The sequence below is a fragment of the Salmo trutta genome, chromosome 18, assembly GCF_901001165.1.
Source record: "Salmo trutta chromosome 18, fSalTru1.1, whole genome shotgun sequence".
NCBI classification, from domain to species: domain Eukaryota; kingdom Metazoa; phylum Chordata; class Actinopteri; order Salmoniformes; family Salmonidae; genus Salmo; species Salmo trutta.
The window spans coordinates 4,080,656-4,099,752 of NC_042974.1; the positions used below are offsets into that span (position 1 = coordinate 4,080,656).

General features: G+C 49.7%; 1 protein-coding gene and 1 long non-coding RNA gene across 5 annotated transcripts in view; both read right to left on the reverse strand.

The window, feature by feature from the left end:
* The window catches only part of LOC115152774 (E3 ubiquitin-protein ligase pellino homolog 1), a 41,891-nt gene that overhangs the window by 11,818 nt on the left and 10,976 nt on the right, over positions 1 to 19,097 (reverse strand). For all 4 annotated transcript variants that reach the window (XM_029697562.1, XM_029697561.1, XM_029697560.1 and 1 more), the window contains exons 2-5: positions 6,805 to 7,014; positions 4,145 to 4,274; positions 3,057 to 3,158; positions 1,405 to 1,602 (exon numbers count right to left, since the gene is read on the reverse strand). In XM_029697562.1, the coding sequence (XP_029553422.1) occupies positions 1,405 to 1,602; positions 3,057 to 3,158; positions 4,145 to 4,274; positions 6,805 to 6,893 (519 nt within the window). In that variant the 5' untranslated portion in view covers positions 6,894 to 7,014. The remainder of the gene's footprint in view (positions 1 to 1,404; positions 1,603 to 3,056; positions 3,159 to 4,144; positions 4,275 to 6,804; positions 7,015 to 19,097) is intronic.
* On the reverse strand, positions 4,740 to 5,924 carry LOC115152778 (uncharacterized). Its single transcript, XR_003867573.1, has 2 exons — positions 5,566 to 5,924; positions 4,740 to 5,477 (listed from the first exon to the last, which is right to left on the reverse strand). It is a non-coding gene; the product is annotated as an uncharacterized LOC115152778 (long non-coding RNA).

Below are 19,097 nucleotides of genomic sequence, written 5' to 3' on the forward strand. Positions count from 1 at the left end.
AAGAGAGAGGGAGGTGAAAATCCCCCCATTTTCATTTTACTGGCACACACACCTCCCCTCCCCCAGTCCCACTCCTCCCCCCGTCCCACACCTCCCCTCCCCCTGTCCCACCCCTCCCCCAGTCCCACACCTCCCCTCCCCCTGTCCCGTCCCACCCCTCCCCCCCGTCCCACACCTCCCCTCCCCCAGTCCCACCCCTCCCCCCGTCCCACACCTCCCCTCCCCCTGTCCCGTCCCACACCGCCCCTCCCCCTGTCCCGTCCCACCCCTCCCCCCCGTCCCACACCTCCCCTCCCCCAGTCCCACCCCTCCCCCCGTCCCACACCTCCCCTCCCCCAGTCCCACCCCTCCCCTCCCCCTGTGCCGTCCCACACCTCCCCTCCCCCTGTCCCGTCCCACACCTCCCCTCCCAATGTGCCGTCCCACACCTCCCCTCCCCCTGTCCCGTCCCACACCTCCCCTCCCCCTGTCCCGTCCCACACCTCCCCTCCCCCTGTGCCGTCCCACACCTCCCCTCCCCCTGTGCCGTCCCACACCTCCCCTCCCAATGTGCCGTCCCACACCTCCCCTCCCCCTGTGCCGTCCCACACCTCCCCTCCCCCGTCCCACACCTCCCCTCCCCCCTCCCCGTCCCACACCTCCCCTCCCCCTGTGCCGTCCCACACCTCCCCTCCCCCTGTGCCGTCCCACACCTCCCCTCCCCCTGTGCCGTCCCACACCTCCCCTCCCAATGTGCCGTCCCACACCTCCCCTCCCCGTCCCGTCCCACACCTCCCCTCCCCCTGTGCCGTCCCACACCTCCCCTCCCCCGTCCCACACCTCCCCTCCCCCCTCCCCGTCCCACACCTCCCCTCCCCCTGTGCCGTCCCACACCTCCCCTCCCCCTGTCCCGTCCCACACCTCCCCTCCCCCTGTGCCGTCCCACACCTCCCCTCCCAATGTGCCGTCCCACACCTCCCCTCCCCGTCCCACACCTCACCTCCCCCTGTGCCGTCCCACACCTCCCCTCCCCCCGTCCCACACCTCCCCTCCCCCCTCCCCGTCCCACACCTCCCCTCCCCGTCCCACACCTCCCCTCCCCTCCCCGTCCCACACCTCCCCTCCCCCTGTCCCGTCCCACACCTCCCCTCCCCCTGTGCCGTCCCACACCTCCCCTCCCCCTGTGCCGTCCCACACCTCCCCTCCCCCTGTGCCGTCCCACACCTCCCCTCCCCCTGTCCCGTCCCACACCTCCCCTCCCCTGTCCCGTCCCACACCTCCCCTGTCCCGTCCCGTCCCACACCTCCCCTCCCCCTGTGCCGTCCCACACCTCCCCTCCCCCTGTGCCGTCCCACACCTCCCCTCCCCCTGTCCCGTCCCACACCTCCCCTCCCCCTGTCCCGTCCCACACCTCCCCCCACTCACCCCTAGGAAGATGTTCTTGGAGCTGTCGAAGCCGGCAGCGTAGATGCGTGCGGTGTAGGGGGGCGTCCTCTGACACATGACACGGCAGGCGAAGCGAGAGATGGTGCTCTGGACTGACTGGGTGTCTGAGTTACTCTGGCTGCCTGCCACCGTGTCGGTTACCACAAAGTCTATAGGGCTCTCTGTGGAACGACCAATCTGACAGGAGGAGGGAGGGGAACGGTGGGAGAGAAGAGACAATATGTTACAAGTAGCTTGACTTTATGTGGGAGACAGAGAGGGAGAGAAATGGGGAGAGAGAAAGACAGAGGGGTAAATGTGTTTAGAGACATTGACTGCACAGGTAGATTTAAAGCTAATTCCATTCAAAACAGGTAATATGTTATTTATCCACATTATAAGGTCTTATCAAGGGGGTTTACTGGTACTTCAGACTGCACAGAAACAGGCTCCTGCCCTATGGGCCATTCTGACTCAGACAATACTATCTTCATACTGGAACTAGTAAACACACAACACTATTCAAAGTACAAACAAGCCAATACATTCACATAAAAATATAACAATATGGATAGGTCCCAAATGGCACCCTAATAGTCCTATGGGCCCTGGTTAAAAGAAGTGCACTACTTAGGGAATAGGGTGCACTACAGAGCCCTATGGCCCCCGGTTAAAAGACGTGAACTACTTAAGGAATAGGGTGCACTACAGAGCCCTTTGGGCCCTGGTCAAAAGAAGTGCACTACTTAAGGAATAGGGTGCACTACAGAGCCCTTTGGGCCCTGGTCAAAAGAAGTGCACTACTTAAGGAATAGGGTGCACTACAGAGCCCTTTGGGCCCTGGTCAAAAGAAGTGCACTACTTAAGGAATAGGGTGCACTACAGAGCCCTTTGGGCCCTGGTCAAAAGAAGTGCACTACTTAAGGAATAGGGTGCACTACAGAGCCCTTTGGGCCCTGGTCAAAAGAAGTGCACTACTTAAGGAATAGGGTGCACTACAGAGCCCTTTGGGCCCTGGTCAAAAGAAGTGCACTACTTAAGGAATAGGGTGCACTACAGAGCCCTTTGGGCCCTGGTCAAAAGAAGTGCACTACTTAAGGAATAGGGTGCACTACAGAGCCCTTTGGGCCCTGGTCAAAAGAAGTGCACTACTTAAGGAATAGGGTGCACTACAGAGCCCTTTGGGCCCTTGTCAAAAGAAGTGCACTACATTAGTGTTGGGTGACTAAGATTGTATGGTCTATCGATGTGTGACAGCCATCGTTGATGGTGGCGACATGGTGATGTCACAAACTATGGTTTAGCATATTTAAAACTTGACTGCAGCGCCAGAGTCTGACAGCACGGCGAGCACACGGCACGGCGAGCGCACAGCAGGGCGAGCGCACGGCACGGCGAGCACACGGCACGGCGAGCACACGGCACGGCGAGCACACGGCACGGCGAGCACACGGCACGGCGAGCACACGGCACGAGCACACGGCACGGCGAGCACACGGCACGGCGAGCACACGGCACGGCGAGCACACGGCACGGCGAGCACACGGCACGGCGAGCACACGGCACGGCGAGCACACGGCACGGACAAGAGAAGCACTACCAAGGGAGGGAACAGGGAAGGTGAGCGCACGGCACTATGAGCTTGTAGTTACCTGGAACATGTCTGTGTTGTTATCATGAGTATACTCCACCACCACCGTCTGACCTCTGGATAACGTGTAGGAGATGCTGTGTTGGTCCTTGTTGCTGATAGCCTGGAGAGGAGAGGGAGGGAGGGAGGGGAGGGAGGGACAGAGGGGAGGGAGGACGGAGACAGGGGAGGGAGGGAGGACGGAGACAGGGGAGGGAGGGAGGACGGAGACAGGGGAGGGAGGGAGGACGGAGACAGGGGAGGGAGGGAGGACGGAGACAGGGGAGGGAGGGAGGACGGAGACAGGGGAGGGAGGGAGGACGGAGACAGGGGAGGGAGGGGAGGACGGAGACAGGGGAGGGAGGGGAGGACGGAGACAGGGGAGGGAGGGGAGGACGGAGACAGGGGAGGGAGGGAGGACGGAGACAGGGGAGGGAGGGAGGACGGAGACAGGGGAGGAATGGAGAAAAGAGGAACGTTCAGTATAGAAATGTTGAACAGACAAGGTTCTGTCCTCAGCTCTTTTTGTTATATTTCTATCTGCTAAGTAGCGTTCTAGACGTTTCCCCCCCCCCCCCCCTCCCTCCCTCCCTCCCTCCCTCCCTCAATCACTAATCCAAATCCTCCCCAATAATGCCAGCCTTGTGGTTTAACAGGCCTGTTTAAAGAGTTAATAAACAGGATGGAAACAGACATGTGTTTCCAAGGACACACTTTGTAGGACATCTGTTTGCTGCCCTTCATTGGACAGTTCACACTTAACTCTCCCATAAACAGCCAGTGTGTTCCGTGTGTTCATAAAGGCATGGTTCACATACTCACACTGTTAACCAAGGCAGGAGTGTTATGGGGTTGTGTGTGTGTGTGTGTGTGTGTGTGTGTGTGTGTGTGTGTGTGTGTAGGTTTTTAATTGAATTCCAATTGTTGTTTTTTTTACCTTTATTAAACTAGACAAGTCAGTTAAGAAAAAAATCTTATATACAACAACGGCCTACCAAAGGGCAAAATGCCTCCTGCAGGGACAGGTGCTGGAATTAAAAATACAAATATAACACAAAACACAAATCACTACAAGAGAGACTGGTAGGGGTGTGTGTGTGTGTGTGTTACCTTGGCTGCCTGTGCGGTGCAGGCAGCGTGCACTGTGCTGGGTCTGACACCATTAGCCTTGGGCCTCCTAGACAGACTGAAACGGCTTTTCCTCCTGCCTCGATCACCGTTGGGTAGAGAGCCATTGTACCTAAAGAGAGAGAGAGGGAGGGAGAGAGAGAGGGAGAGAGAGAGAGAGAGGGAGAGAGAGAGGGAGAGAGATAAACAAAGGGATAGGATGCCATTTGGGAAGCAAGAAGTGTTCCAAGAGCAGGCAGGGAGAGTTGCTGTGAGTTCACAGACATGCCTGTCATTGTGTGTGTGTGTGTGTGTGTGTGTGGGCTTGTATTACTGTCCTTGTGGGTACTGGAAAACCCCTAAAGTATTTCCCATGTCCACATGAGGACAAAGGCTAGGTTTAAAGTTAGGTTTATGCTGTGTGTCTCTGTGTGTTCCAGCTCTGCTGATAGCTCACTCATCACTGATAGACCAACACTACTGTTATAATCATCTACCTGACAGTCTGGAGACCAACACTACTGTTATAATCACCTACCTGACAGCCTGGAGACCAGGACCAACACTACTGTTATAATCATCTACCTGACAGTCTGGAGACCAACACTACTGTTATAATCATCTACCTGACAGTCTGGAGACCAGGACCAACACTACTGTTATAATCATCTACCTGACAGCCTGGAGACCAGGACCAACACTACTGTTATAATCATCTACCTGACAGTCTGGAGACCAGGACCAACACTACTGTTATAATCATCTACCTGACAGCCTGGAGACCAACACTACTGTTATAATCATCTACCTGACAGTCTGGAGACCAGGACCAACACTACTGTTATAATCATCTACCTGACAGCCTGGAGACCAACACTACTGTTATAATCATCTACCTGACAGTCTGGAGACCAACACTACTGTTATAATCATCTACCTGACAGCCTGGAGACCAGGACCAACACTACTGTTATAATCATCTACCTGACAGTCTGGAGACCAACACTACTGTTATAATCATCTACCTGACAGCCTGGAGACCAGGACCAACACTACTGTTATAATCATCTACCTGACAGTCTGGAGACCAGGACCAACACTACTGTTATAATCATCTACCTGACAGTCTGGAGACCAACACTACTGTTATAATCATCTACCTGACAGTCTGGAGACCAACACTACTGTTATAATCACCTACCTGACAGCCTGGAGACCAGGACCAACACTACTGTTATAATCATCTACCTGACAGTCTGGAGACCAGGACCAACACTACTGTTATAATCATCTACCTGACAGTCTGGAGACCAACACTACTGTTATAATCATCTACCTGACAGCCTGGAGACCAACACTACTGTTATAATCATCTACCTGACAGCCTGGAGACCAGGACCAACACTACTGTTATAATCACCTACCTGACAGTCTGGAGACCAGGACCAACACTACTGTTATAATCATCTACCTGACAGCCTGGAGACCAACACTACTGTTATAATCATCTACCTGACAGTCTGGAGACCAACACTACTGTTATAATCATCTACCTGACAGCCTGGAGACCAGGACCAACACTACTGTTATAATCACCTACCTGACAGCCTGGAGACCAGGACCAACACTACTGTTATAATCATCTACCTGACAGTCTGGAGACCAACACTACTGTTATAATCATCTACCTGACAGCCTGGAGACCAGGACCAACACTACTGTTATAATCACCTACCTGACAGCCTGGAGACCAGGACCAACACTACTGTTATAATCATCTACCTGACAGTCTGGAGACCAACACTACTGTTATAATCATCTACCTAACAGCCTGGAGACCAGGACCAACACTACTGTTATAATCATCTACCTGACAGCCTGGAGACCAGGACCAACTCTACTGTTATAATCATCTACCTGACAGCCTGGAGACCAGGACCAACACTACTGTTATAATCATCTACCTGACAGCCTGGAGACCAGGACCAACACTACTGTTATAATCATCTACCTGACAGCCTGGAGACCAGGACCAACACTACTGTTATAATCATCTACCTGACAGCCTGGAGACCAACACTACTGTTATAATCATCTACCTGACAGCCTGGAGACCAGGACCAACACTACTGTTATAATCACCTACCTGACAGTCTGGAGACCAACACTACTGTTATAATCACCTACCTGACAGCCTGGAGACCAGGACCAACACTACTGTTATAATCATCTACCTGACAGTCTGGAGACCAGGACCAACACTACTGTTATAATCATCTACCTGACAGTCTGGAGACCAGGACCAACACTACTGTTATAATCATCTACCTGACAGCCTGGAGACCAATGTAGAGGAACAGCCATAAGTATCTGAGTTAGTATCATCAACATAGAGGAACAGCCATAAGGATCTGAGTTAGTAACATCACCATAGAGGAACAGCCATAAGGATCTGAGTTAGTAACATCACCATAGAGGAACAGCCATAAGGATCTGAGTTAGTAACATCACCATAGAGGAACAGCCATAAGGATCTGAGTTAGTAACATCAACATAGAGGAACAGCCATAAGGATCTGAGTTAGTATCATCAACATAGAGGAACAGCCATAAGGATCTGAGTTAGTAACTAAGTGGTGAAGTGTAATGTGGTTGGCTCCTTACCCCAGCACCATGAGCTCTCCATATTTCACTGGCACTTTGGAGGAAGAGGTGGAGGAGGGGGAGATATTTTCCTGCTCTGGAGAGAACATGGGCCCGGCTGGCTGGATGGGTGAGGGTAGGAGGGAGGTCACACTAAAGGGGCGGGGTCAGCTGAGCCTCAGCTCCGCCTCCTCATCCTGCATGTGCCTGTTGGTTGCCGCCGCCGCAACCCTATAGATAGATAGATAGATAGCGCGAGGTCAGTCACACGTGGACAACACAGCTCACAACATCAGGAAGTCACCTGATCTCTCAGGTCTCACCTTACACTGAACAGGAAGTCACTGACAGTTACACCACCACACACCCTTTAAGACACACACACATATAGGGCCCTAGAAAAACGATCTGCGTTGCACCAAGCATGGAATCCAGACATTAAACCTGAATTAAACAATACTCCAAAAATGTATTGAACTTACTAGAACATTCCTTAAAAATTGCCCATGTGACTCACAAGACATGAAGAAAATGCACCAGTGATTAGTATTTTCCTGCATCTTTCTGAAAGGGCTCAGGAATGCCCATCTGTGTTGTGGTGCTCTTAGTCTACACTTAGTGTAGCCGTTAGCGATGATGCTAATGATAACCATCTGCTGGTAGATGGAAAGGCTTTCCCCAAAACTCTCTCAATTTAAAGCTAACTACAAAGCAGCTTATGCCTACCTGGCAGAATGATACCATGATTATTTGCATCAATCCAGTGGCCATTTGCTTAGAAAACTCTGCAATCTCATGAGGGCTACAGAAACACCGCTAACCAAACAACGGTCTCTGGCTAGTGCCCCCTGCATTAAAGGATAACTACACCCACACGTGTGGTGTGTGTGTGTGTGTGTGTGTGTGTTCGCTATGTGGTCTGGGGTTGAAACGGTTGCTGCTGTGTCTCTGTGTATCCCCTAAGGATAGGTTTATACTCCCACAAGCGGTCACCAAACTCCCCTGCGCTCAGCAGGGGTGCTTAAAGTTTCAAGTTGCAAAAGGTTTTGCTACCGTTTCCCCTAATGAATACAACCCAGGGCTTTCACAGTGACCTCACTTCCTCAGACAACGGTGCCTTTGTGCAGCCAGGCAGTTCCCCCCCCCTAAAAACAACACCAACAATTAGCCTGTGTCCTGTTTGGCACGCAGGTTGAGTCCCGTCCTTCAACAGTTCAATGAGAGGGAAAGGTGTGCTATTCTTCAACCACACTTCAGTGTTCAGAATGCACACTGGACTGGCTGTTGATAGAGAAGCTTGTGAGAACTGCGATGATGACGTCACTTAAACTGGGAGTTGAGGTGTTACATTGCTGCATACAAGGATATACCATGACATTTCAAATTCTTAATTTAATAAAACTACTTTTAAAAGTGGTTTTTATGACATGCACCCCATAAAAAGACAGGCGCCTTCATACATGTAGCTTGTTTTTGTTAGCCAATCAAAGCGGCTCTAGGCCTACAGTCAGAGGCTCACTACAATACATTTTAATAGAAAGTCAGCAAAAATAGAAGCTCTTTCTGCCGTGGAAAGGAAAATACCTGTCTATTCGTGAAAAAAATCACCCTGATTAACTCTTTAGTCATATCCCAGTTTACCTATTTGCAGAAATATTCAATTTTATTTGGAACGGCAAGCCAAACAAAATTAAAACGGGCCTATTTATATACTGAATATGAATTTGGAGGGCAGAAATGATTAAATATTAAAGCATTAGACCTCTCACTAAAGGCTTCAGTCATACAAAAGTTATACTTAAATCCGAACTGGTTCTCCAGCAGATTAGTAAGAATGTCTCACCCCATGTCCAAGAATTAAATAAAGGTGAAATATATATATATTTTTTTTAATGGCCTTTTTCCCTTTATTCAGATTCAGAATAACCTCTCACTTTCGGTTATTAAAAAATTAAACGATCTCAAATAAATATCGCTATTTTTAAAACAAACCATTGACAGCTGGTCGCAATTTCAGTTTAATCCACCAGAAAAGACAGAACAAATATTATGGTTAAACTCAAATATACTAATTGATAAAAAAAAAAACTATATTTTTGAAAAATGTAAAAAAAATAAAAAAATAATATTTTTTTGTTGTTGTCTAATCTTTGTAAATGATATCATAAATAGGACTGGTGGAGGCTCTACTCAACCAACTAATTGCAGCATTACCGCACAAATGGAAGAGGCAAGCGGAAGGGGGAGTAAGTAAGGAACTTATCTGTTGGCCCCGCATTAAAAACCAAAAATGGCTAAAGGAAATTGTGATAAATAAAAAAGTATACCAGTTGATTGCAAAATAGTTGGGAAGAGATTTTCAATGTACCGATTCCATGGCACACGGTTTATGAACTGATACACAAAATGACACTGGATTCAAAACATACGTTTTTCCATTTCAATCATTGCAACCAATATATATATATATATATATATAAAAAACCATCCCAGCTCTGCATATTTTGCTGCGAAGAGACAGAATCATTGTTTTGGTGCGGCCCATATGTAGCTTGTTTTTGGTCACAGGTTCAGGAATGGCTGAATAATTGCAACATTTAACTAGAGCCAACTCTGCAAATAGCACTGCTGGGTGATTTAAAAAGTCAGTCATTGATCAATATAATAATAATACTCTTAGCAAAAATGTTTCTTTAATTTACAATATGTAGAATCTATGAGAATAGAAAGGTTCAGAACTCTTGTGAAATACACCAAATAAATATTAAATATTTCCCCCCCAAAATTTTGGGATTTTTTTTATTTAACTAGGCAAGTTAGTTAAGAACAAATTCTTATTTACAATGACAGCCTACCAGGGAACACTGGGTTGAACCCCCCAAAAAAGAGACTATGCGTCGCAAGTGAAATGAGAGTTCACTAATGCAATGCAAATAAATAGGTGTGCGCGTGGCTGTTGCTTACGCCCTGCGTTCGGGCCTGACTCCTGAGGGTATTGGTTGTTGCTTACGCCCTGCGTCCGGTCCGGACTCCTTACGCCCTGCGTCCGGTCCGGACTCCTGAGTGTGTTGGTTGTTGCTTACGCCCTGCGTCCGGTCCGGACTCCTGAGTGTGTTGGTTGTTGCTTACGCCCTGCGTTCGGGCCTGACTCCTGAGGGTATTGGTTGTTGCTTACGCCCTGCGTCCGGTCCGGACTCCTGAGTGTATTGGTTGTTGCTTACGCCCTGCGTCCGGTCTCCTGAGTGTATTGGTTGTTGCTTACGCCCTGCGTCTGGTCTGGACTCCTTAGTGTATTGGTTGTTGCTTACGCCCTGCGTCCGGTCCGGACTCCTGAGTGTATTGGTTGTTGCTTACGCCCTGCGTCCGGTCTCCTGAGTGTATTGGTTGTTGCTTACGCCCTGCGTCTGGTCTGGACTCCTTAGTGTATTGGTTGTTGCTTACGCCCTGCGTCCGGTCTGGACTCCTTAGTGTATTGGTTGTTGCTTACGCCCTGCGTCCGGTCCGGACTCCTGAGTGTGTTGGTTGTTGCTTACGCCCTGCGTCCGGTCTGGACTCCTGAGTGTGTTGGTTGTTGCTTACGCCCTGCGTCCGGTCTGGACTCCTGAGTGTGTTGGTTGTTGCTTACGCCCTGCGTCCGGTCCGGACTCCTGAGTGTATTGGTTGTTGCTTACGCCCTGCGTCCGGTCTCCTGAGTGTATTGGTTGTTGCTTACGCCCTGCGTCCGGACTCCTGAGTGTGTTGGTTGTTGCTTACGCCCTGCGTCCGGTCTGGACTCCTGAGTGTGTTGGTTGTTGCTTACGCCCTGCGTCCGGTCCGGACTCCTGAGTGTGTTGGTTGTTGCTTACGCCCTGCGTCCGGTCCGGACTCCTGAGTGTGTTGGTTGTTGCTTACGCCCTGCGTCCGGTCTGGACTCCTGAGTGTGTTGGTTGTTGCTTACGCCCTGCGTCTGGTCTGGACTCCTTACGCCCTGCGTCTGGTCTGGACTCCTGAGTGTGTTGGTTGCGTGGAGGGATCAGAGGAGGATTGGTTTGCACACGCTGAAGATTACAAGTCTGATGACCAGGTAATCAATCTGAGGGGACGCTCGGGAAAGGAGATCGACACCAACGATAGCTCTCACAGTCTCTCTTTCCCTCCCTCTCACAGACTCCTCGTCTTTGCCTCCCACCCTCGTTCTTCCTGTGTAACCCATCTAATCGATGAGCAGGGATGTGTAAAATATCAAAAGAGAGGGAAGGAGAAGAAAGAGAAGGAATCATATCTCAGTCACCTGGGATTTGGGAGGGAAATCATGTTCTAGACAGGGAGAGGGGATGTGTGTAGGCTACCTGGGATTTGGGAGGGAAATCATGTTCTAGACAGGGAGAGGGGATGTGTGTAGGCTACCTGGGATTTGGGAGGGAAATCATGATCTAGACAGGGAGAGGGGATGTGTGTAGGCTACCTGGGATTTGGGAGGGAAATCATGTTCTAGACAGGGAGAGAGGATGTGTGTAGGCTACCTGGGATTTGGGAGGGAAATCATGTTCTAGACAGGGAGAGGGGATGTGTGTAGGCTACCTGGGATTTGGGAGGGAAATCATGTTCTAGACAGGGAGAGGGGATGTGTGTAGGCTACCTGGGATTTGGGAGGGAAATCATGTTCTAGACAGGGAGAGGGGATGTGTGTAGGCTACGTGTGTCTCCTGTGATGTTCCATACGGATGATAAACAATGTTTTTACTCTGGACTGGGATGGGGTTCTGGAGCACTGGTCTGGGGCCTGGCTGGGAGAGCAGGAAGGCCGTCTGTATTATGAAACTAACCTGTGGGTTAGGAAGACTGTCTGACCCCCTGCATTGGGGAGGCAGGTAGCCTAGTGGTTAGAGCGTTGGGCCAGTAACTGAAAGGTTGCTAGATCGAATCCCCGAGCTGATAAGGTAAATATCTGTCCTTCTGCCCCTGAACAAGGCAGTTAACCCACTGTTCCCCGGAAGACCGTCATTGTAAATAAGAATTTGTTCTTAACTGACTTGTCTAGTTAAATAAAGGTTAAATAAAATAATGGTCGAGAGCTGAGGGTTGTGTGGGAGGTCTGGGATTTGGCTGACTGTTTGTGGAACACTTCAACACAACATTCTTACTGCACTGTACACATGCGCCATCCACAGATAGACCTAGCCTATTATAAATCCACTGATAACTTTACAATGGGGAAATTCACTAGCGAATGATCCTACCAGTGCTGGGACGTTAATACAGTGAGAGTTATTGGTCATGACGCAAAGGTCGCCTAAAGCCTACATCAAGGTAATCAACATCACTACCACTATGAAGAGTGTGTCATCAGCGTTTATGTGTCTGTGTTCCTAAAAGTCTGTTGCAAAAAGTGTCATGTTGTTTAGGTTTAGAACTGCATTGTTGGTTAAGGCCTGCTGTATTCTAGGCATGTAACAAATACAATTTGATTTGAGGTCTTGATGTTTGTCCGTCTTTCTAAAACCCTCCTCCGCAGGCTGACGTTCCAGACGTTAGACCCTCCTCCGCAGGCTGACGTTCGGGACGTTAGACCCTCCTCCGCAGGCTGACGTTCCGGACGTTAGACCCTCCTCCGCAGGCTGACGTTCAGGACGTTAGACCCTCCTCCGCAGGCTGACGTTCCGGACGTTAGACCCTCCTCCGCAGGCTGACGTTCCGGACGTTAGACCCTCCTCCGCAGGCTGACGTTCGGGACGTTAGACCCTCCTCCGCAGGCTGACGTTCGGGACGTTAGACCCTCCTCCGCAGGCTGACGTTCAGGACGTTAGACCCTCCTCCGCAGGCTGACGTTCGGGACGTTAGACCCTCCTCCGCAGGCTGACGTTCGGGACGTTAGACCCTCCTCCGCAGGCTGACGTTCGGGACGTTAGACCCTCCTCCGCAGGCTGACGTTCCGGACGTTAGACCCTCCTCCGCAGGCTGACGTTAAACCCTCCTCCGCAGGCTGACGGTAAACCCTCCTCCGCAGGCTGACGGTAAACCCTCCTCCGCAGGCTGACGTTCAGGACGTTAGACCCTCCTCCGCAGGCTGACGTTCAGGACGTTAGACCCTCCTCCGCAGGCTGACGTTCAGGACGTTAGACCCTCCTCCGCAGGCTGACGTTCAGGACGTTAGACCCTCCTCCGCAGGCTGACGTTCAGGACGTTAGACCCTCCTCCGCAGGCTGCCGTTCAGGACGTTAGACCCTCCTCCGCAGGCTGACGTTCAGGACGTTAGACCCTCCTCCGCAGGCTGACGTTCAGGACGTTAGACCCTCCTCCGCAGGCTGACGTTCAGGATGTAAAAGATTAAAAGACTGGTGAGGGGGGATGATAATAGGGAGAGGTACTGTTTTCGGAGAGGACTGCCTGTGAGCGTTTGATGTGTTGGTGAGCGTGCGTATTCTGTGTGCGTATGTGGATGCGTGTTGCTGGGGAATGTAGGAAGGGAGCTCAAAGCCTTTTTCTTTCTGCCGGTTAGCTGACCAGGGGAAGCCAACTGAGGGAGTGAATCAAACTGGTGAAAACGGAGAAACCTGAAAGTACTGCATGTCAGGATGCCATCGGGGTCAGGTGATTAGATATCTGTTGACAAAAAACTAACTGTCCAGTCAAAATCTCACTTGTAAAAGTTAATATTCTGTTAACTCATACCCAAATCATGTTGTTGACTCATTCTATACTCAGGTGGCCAAAGCTTAAATTGGAGAAAACAAACAAACACATAAAAAACCCCACCTCAGTATCTCAAACAGACCGTAAAAAAAAATGCTTGCTACTTCCTCATAGAATGCAGTCATCCTCCTAAGGAGGATGAGATGGCCAATCAGCAGTCTACTCGCATTAATATTTTTAATGACCGGTATACGCCAACAACAGTGTGTTGTTGGGGTTCACCCAACCCATGCCAACTAGGGACCTCAAGATACCATATTATCATCATAATTAGGTGTTGATACAATTCAATACTACGATTTTATTGCAATTTGATGTTGAAACATATTGCTCACTATGTGACTGCTGCAGAGAGACGAGAGAGAGCATGAGAAAACACGTTTTGATCAATCAGGGAAATAAGTGCTGAAAACACGTTGGCTGACTATTTAAAAAGAAGATGGACAACAGGCTATAGACAATTTTCCAGAACACGACACACTGACATCACACACAGATGCACGCGGCTGTAAGAAAACCATCGCACTCTGCACCCATTCAACATAGAAATAGTAAAAACATCAATCTTAGGCTAAACAAAATAACTGACGCTTACAATGTTTTGATTCTTGCTTGAACAGTCGCTAAGATTATATTCGGCTGTGATCTTTGCAAAATAACTGTTTTGGATGCAGCAGTTGTTAGCTAGAATGCTAACGCTCATTGATATAGGCTGTAGCAAAAGCTAGCCAAAGAGCCATTTTACTGTTTGAAGTGATTTTTTTGAGTTTGGTGAGTATGTGTGTGTCTGTCTGTGTGATGTCCCCCTGAGTATCCGAAACAAGAAGAAAGTGAACCCGGGCGCCCTTTAATGAGACAGGAAGTTAGATCAAACACTTGCATACACAAACCAGCCAAACTGTCAGAAGACCGGAGTACAAACCAGCCAAACTGTCAGAAGACCGGAGTACAAACCAGCCAAACTGTCAGAAGACCGGAGTACAAACCAGCCAAACTGTCAGAAGACCGGAGTACAAACCAGCCAAACTGTCAGAAGACCGGAATACAAACCAGCCAAACTGTCAGAAGACCGGAGTACAAACCTCACAAGAACAACACTCAATACATATTATGTTCTAATCTTTGTGTTACATAGCCTAGCCTACGTATAGGCCTATGTAATAGACAGACACTGGTATGGTGCTGAAGACAGCATAGTAAATATTAGGTGAAAAAGTGGTGAATTGACCCTTTTAACCAACACAGACAGTGGAATCTACCAGTGGGCACCCAGTGAGTACAAAGGATGAGATGCATTGTTGTGGGCTAGTCTAGATGGCGTTGTTCGCCTCCAGACATGGGAACATGCAGTTTATTATATTTATGTAATTTTCCTCTGGCTGATGTCATGGCAGTTCGTCTGATACTGCTGTGCTGCTATCCTGGTCTCTCTTGAAACAGAGATGTTAATCTCAACAAGACTAACCTAATAAAAGGTTAAACATCAGTAGACGTGGCCAACTCAACTCAGCAAATTCTCCCACACAGCCACCACCTTGTCGGAAATGGAAACCTATCAGAATAGTTCCATTGTACCCATTGCCAAGCATCTGACCTAAAAAATGGTTTCCAGAATGTAGGTGAATGTATGAAAGTTGAATGACACTTTTCACAATTTCAAACATTTCTCAGGCTTTCAATCAATCTCTGTGTCTGTCTGTGTGATTGCCAGAATCTTCCTCATTCTCAGATCTAAGATCTACCAATGTAGTGCTGGTTGTTGTTGTGTTTGAGATAACCCCCATCTATCTGTCATCTTTCTGAGCAGGTTGAAATCCTTCTCCTCAGTATTAAATTAGCTTGGTTAAATAAACCATGTTCCAGCTGGAAAGGACATGGACCCGCCTGCCAAGAGAATCTGGGACCAATCGGTGCCACTCCCACGACAACTGGGTCATCCGTGGCAGCTGAGGTCCTGGATGACTGGACGTTTGCCCATTGAGGGAATGGACTGACTGACCACAGTAAGTAAGTAGCCTTGGCTTGTACGAGCTGGAGCCCATCTCCTGCTTCTGTAGTGTGGCAGCTTGATGTTCAAGTACACCCCCTGGACAGGACACTAGTCTATCACCTCAGTACACCCCCAGAACAGGACACTAGTCCATCACCTCAGTACACCCCCTGGACAGGACACTAGTCCATCTCCTCAGTACACCCCCTGGACAGGACACTAGTCCATCACCTCAGTACACCCCCAGAACAGGACACTAGTCCATCACCTCAGTACACCCCCTGGACAGGACACTAGTCCATCTCCTCAGTACACCCCCTGGACAGGACACTAGTCCATCACCTCAGTACACCCCCTGGACAGGACACTAGTCCATCACCTCAGTACACCCCCTGGACAGGACACTAGTCCATCACCTCAGTACACCTCCTGGACAGGACACTAGTCCATCTCCTCAGTACACCCCTGGACAGGACACTAGTCCATCACCTCAGTACACCCCCTGGACAGGACACTAGTCCATCTCCTCAGTACACCCCCTGGACAGGACACTAGTCCATCACCTCAGTACACCCCCTGGACAGGACACTAGTCCATCACCTCAGTACACCCCTGGACAGGACACTAGTCTATCACAGGGCCTTAACCCCTTAATGCTGAGTGCCAAGCAGTAACTGACTGACCACAGAGGAGGAAGTCAAATGAACTAGACATTATCATAAGGTCTAATACACTGAACAGAGGGTGAATTCCACTAGTGGTTGGTTCCCAAATGCCTTTCAGACATTTATAAAACACACTCCAGATAATTAAAACTAGGGTTGCAAAATTCATGGAACTTTCAATAAATTCCCTGGTTTTCCCAGAAATCCTGGTTGGAAGATTCCCGGAATCGGAAAGGTATCAGAAGGAAATCCGGAAATGGGATTTATGGAAAACCAGGGAATTTATTGAAAGTTCCCAGAATCCTATTTAAAACAATAGCCTATAAGACCAACAGAAGAAAGACTTCCAATAGAGGACATGTTTCTTTGGACTGCTCAAATTTAGGCTACAAAGGCAGAGGTTGACTTAATCTTAGACACTGTATTCCATAAAATGGAGAAGTGAGCTGTAGCCTACCTGAACTCATATTCAAAGTAATGTTTCTATCCTCTCAGCCCAGTCACATGCTGCAATGGACCTGAAACGCATGAAATCTACAAAACGCAGTGTAGGTCAATGTAATTAGGTACAGAGACCCCCACCTTCCATCTTCAAAGGCCATCTGGTACCGATTTTACAGCCCCAGCCTACCACCACCCTGTGTGTGTGTGTGTGTGTGTGTGTGTGTGTGTGTGTGTGTGTGTGCGCGCGCGCAGGCGTGGCCACATTAACAGTAAATGATTGTCACTAGGTAGGTAATCCCCATCAAACACACCCAGGGGAGGGGAGAGAGGGACCTAGAGAAAGAGAGAGAGAAAGAGAGAGAGAGAGGGGTGTACTGGCTCCAGTAAGCAGTACTGGGATGTAGGATACTGGTAACAGATGGAGAGACTGGGAGATGGAGAGGAGGGGAGGCGTTCAAGTTACAGGCTCATCAATAATTCACTGAGGTGAACACAGACCGACAGCGGACAGACAACAAACAGCACACACACACACATCACATGCACTCAAAACCACATGGGCACTCACACCCTGTCTAGGTACTACTTCCTGCCAGTAGAGAACACACTGTGACCTTCCCAGAAACCAACCACCCGTCCCAGTGACCACCCGCTCCAGTGACCAGCCGTCCCAGTGACCAGCCGTCCCAGTGACCAGCCGTCCCAGTGACCAGCCGTCCCAGTGACCAGCCGTCCCAGTGAACCCCCGTCCCAGTGACCAGCAGCTGGGGGAAAGTGTGGCTCACAAGACTCACTCTGCACAGGAAGACAGCAGGGAGGGGGGCAGCAGGGAGGGGGGCAGCAGGGAGGGGGGCTGACCTGATAGGGGCAGACTGATCATAAATCTGTGCCTAAAGCACAGCCTGTACTGGCAGCAGCAGCCCCTGAGAGAGGAGGGAGAGACTGGGGGATCTGGAGAGGAGAGAACTACTACCAGCACTCCTCTCTAACACTAACTAATACTACCAACACTCCACTCAAACACTAACTACTACTACCAGCCCTCCACTCTAACCCTAACTACTAATACTACTACCAGCCCTCCTCTCTAACCCTAACTACTACTACCAGCCCTCCACTCTAACCCTAACTACTACTACCAGCCCTCCACTCTAACCCTAACTACTACTACCAGCCCTCCACTCTAACCCTAACTACTAATACTACTACCAGCCCTCCTCTCTAACCCTAACTACTACTACCAGCCCTCCACTCTAACCCTAACTACTACTACCAGCCCTCCTCTCTAACCCTAACTACTACTACTACTACCAGCCCTCCTCTCTAACCCTAACTACTACTACCAGCCCTCCTCTCTAACCCTAACTACTACTACTACTACCAGCCCTCCTCTCTAACACTAACTACTACTACTACCAGCCCTCCTCTCTAACCCTAACTACTACTACTACTACCAGCCCTCCTCTCTAACCCTAACTACTACTACTACCAGCCCTCCTCTCTAACCCTAACTACTACTACTACCAGCCCTCCTCTCTAACCCTAACTACTACTACTACCAGCCCTCCTCTCTAACCCTAACTACTACTACTACTACCAGCCCTCCTCTCTAACCCTAACTACTACTACCAGCCCACCTCTCTAACCCTAACTACTACTACCAGCCCTCCTCTCTAACCCTAACTACTACTACTACTACCAGCCCTCCTCTCTAACACTAACTACTACTACTACCAGCCCTCCTCTCTAACCCTAACTACTACTACTACTACCAGCCCTCCTCTCTAACCCTAACTACTACTACTACCAGCCCTCCTCTCTAACCCTAACTACTACTACTACTACCAGCCCTCCTCTCTAACCCTAACTACTACTACTACTACCAGCCCTCCTCTCTAACCCTAACTACTACTACTACTACCAGCCCTCCTCTCTAACCCTAACTACTACTACTACTACCAGCCCTCCTCTCTAACCCTAACTACTACTACTACTACCAGCCCTCCTCTCTAACCCTAACTACTACTACTACTACCAGCCCTCCTCTCTAACCCTAACTACTACTACTACTACCAGCCCTCCTCTCTAACCCTAACTACTACTACCAGCCCACCTCTCTAACCCTAACTACTACTACCAGCCCTCCTCTCTAACCCTAACTACTACTACCAGCCCTCCTCTCTAACCCTAACTACTACTACTACTACCAGCCCTCCTCTCTAACACTAACTACTACTACTACTACCAGCCCTCCTCTCTAACCCTAACTACTACTACCAGCCCACCTCTCTAACCCTAACTACTACTACCAGCCCTCCTCTCTAACCCTAACTACTACTACCAGCCCTCCTCTCTAACCCTAACTACTACTACTACTACCAGCCCTCCTCTCTAACACTAACTACTACTACTACCAGCCCTCCTCTCTAACCCTAACTACTACCACTACCAGCCCTCCTCTCTAACCCTAACTACTACTACCAGCCCTCCTCTCTAACCCTAACTACTACTACTACCAGCCCTCCTCTCTAACCCTAACTACT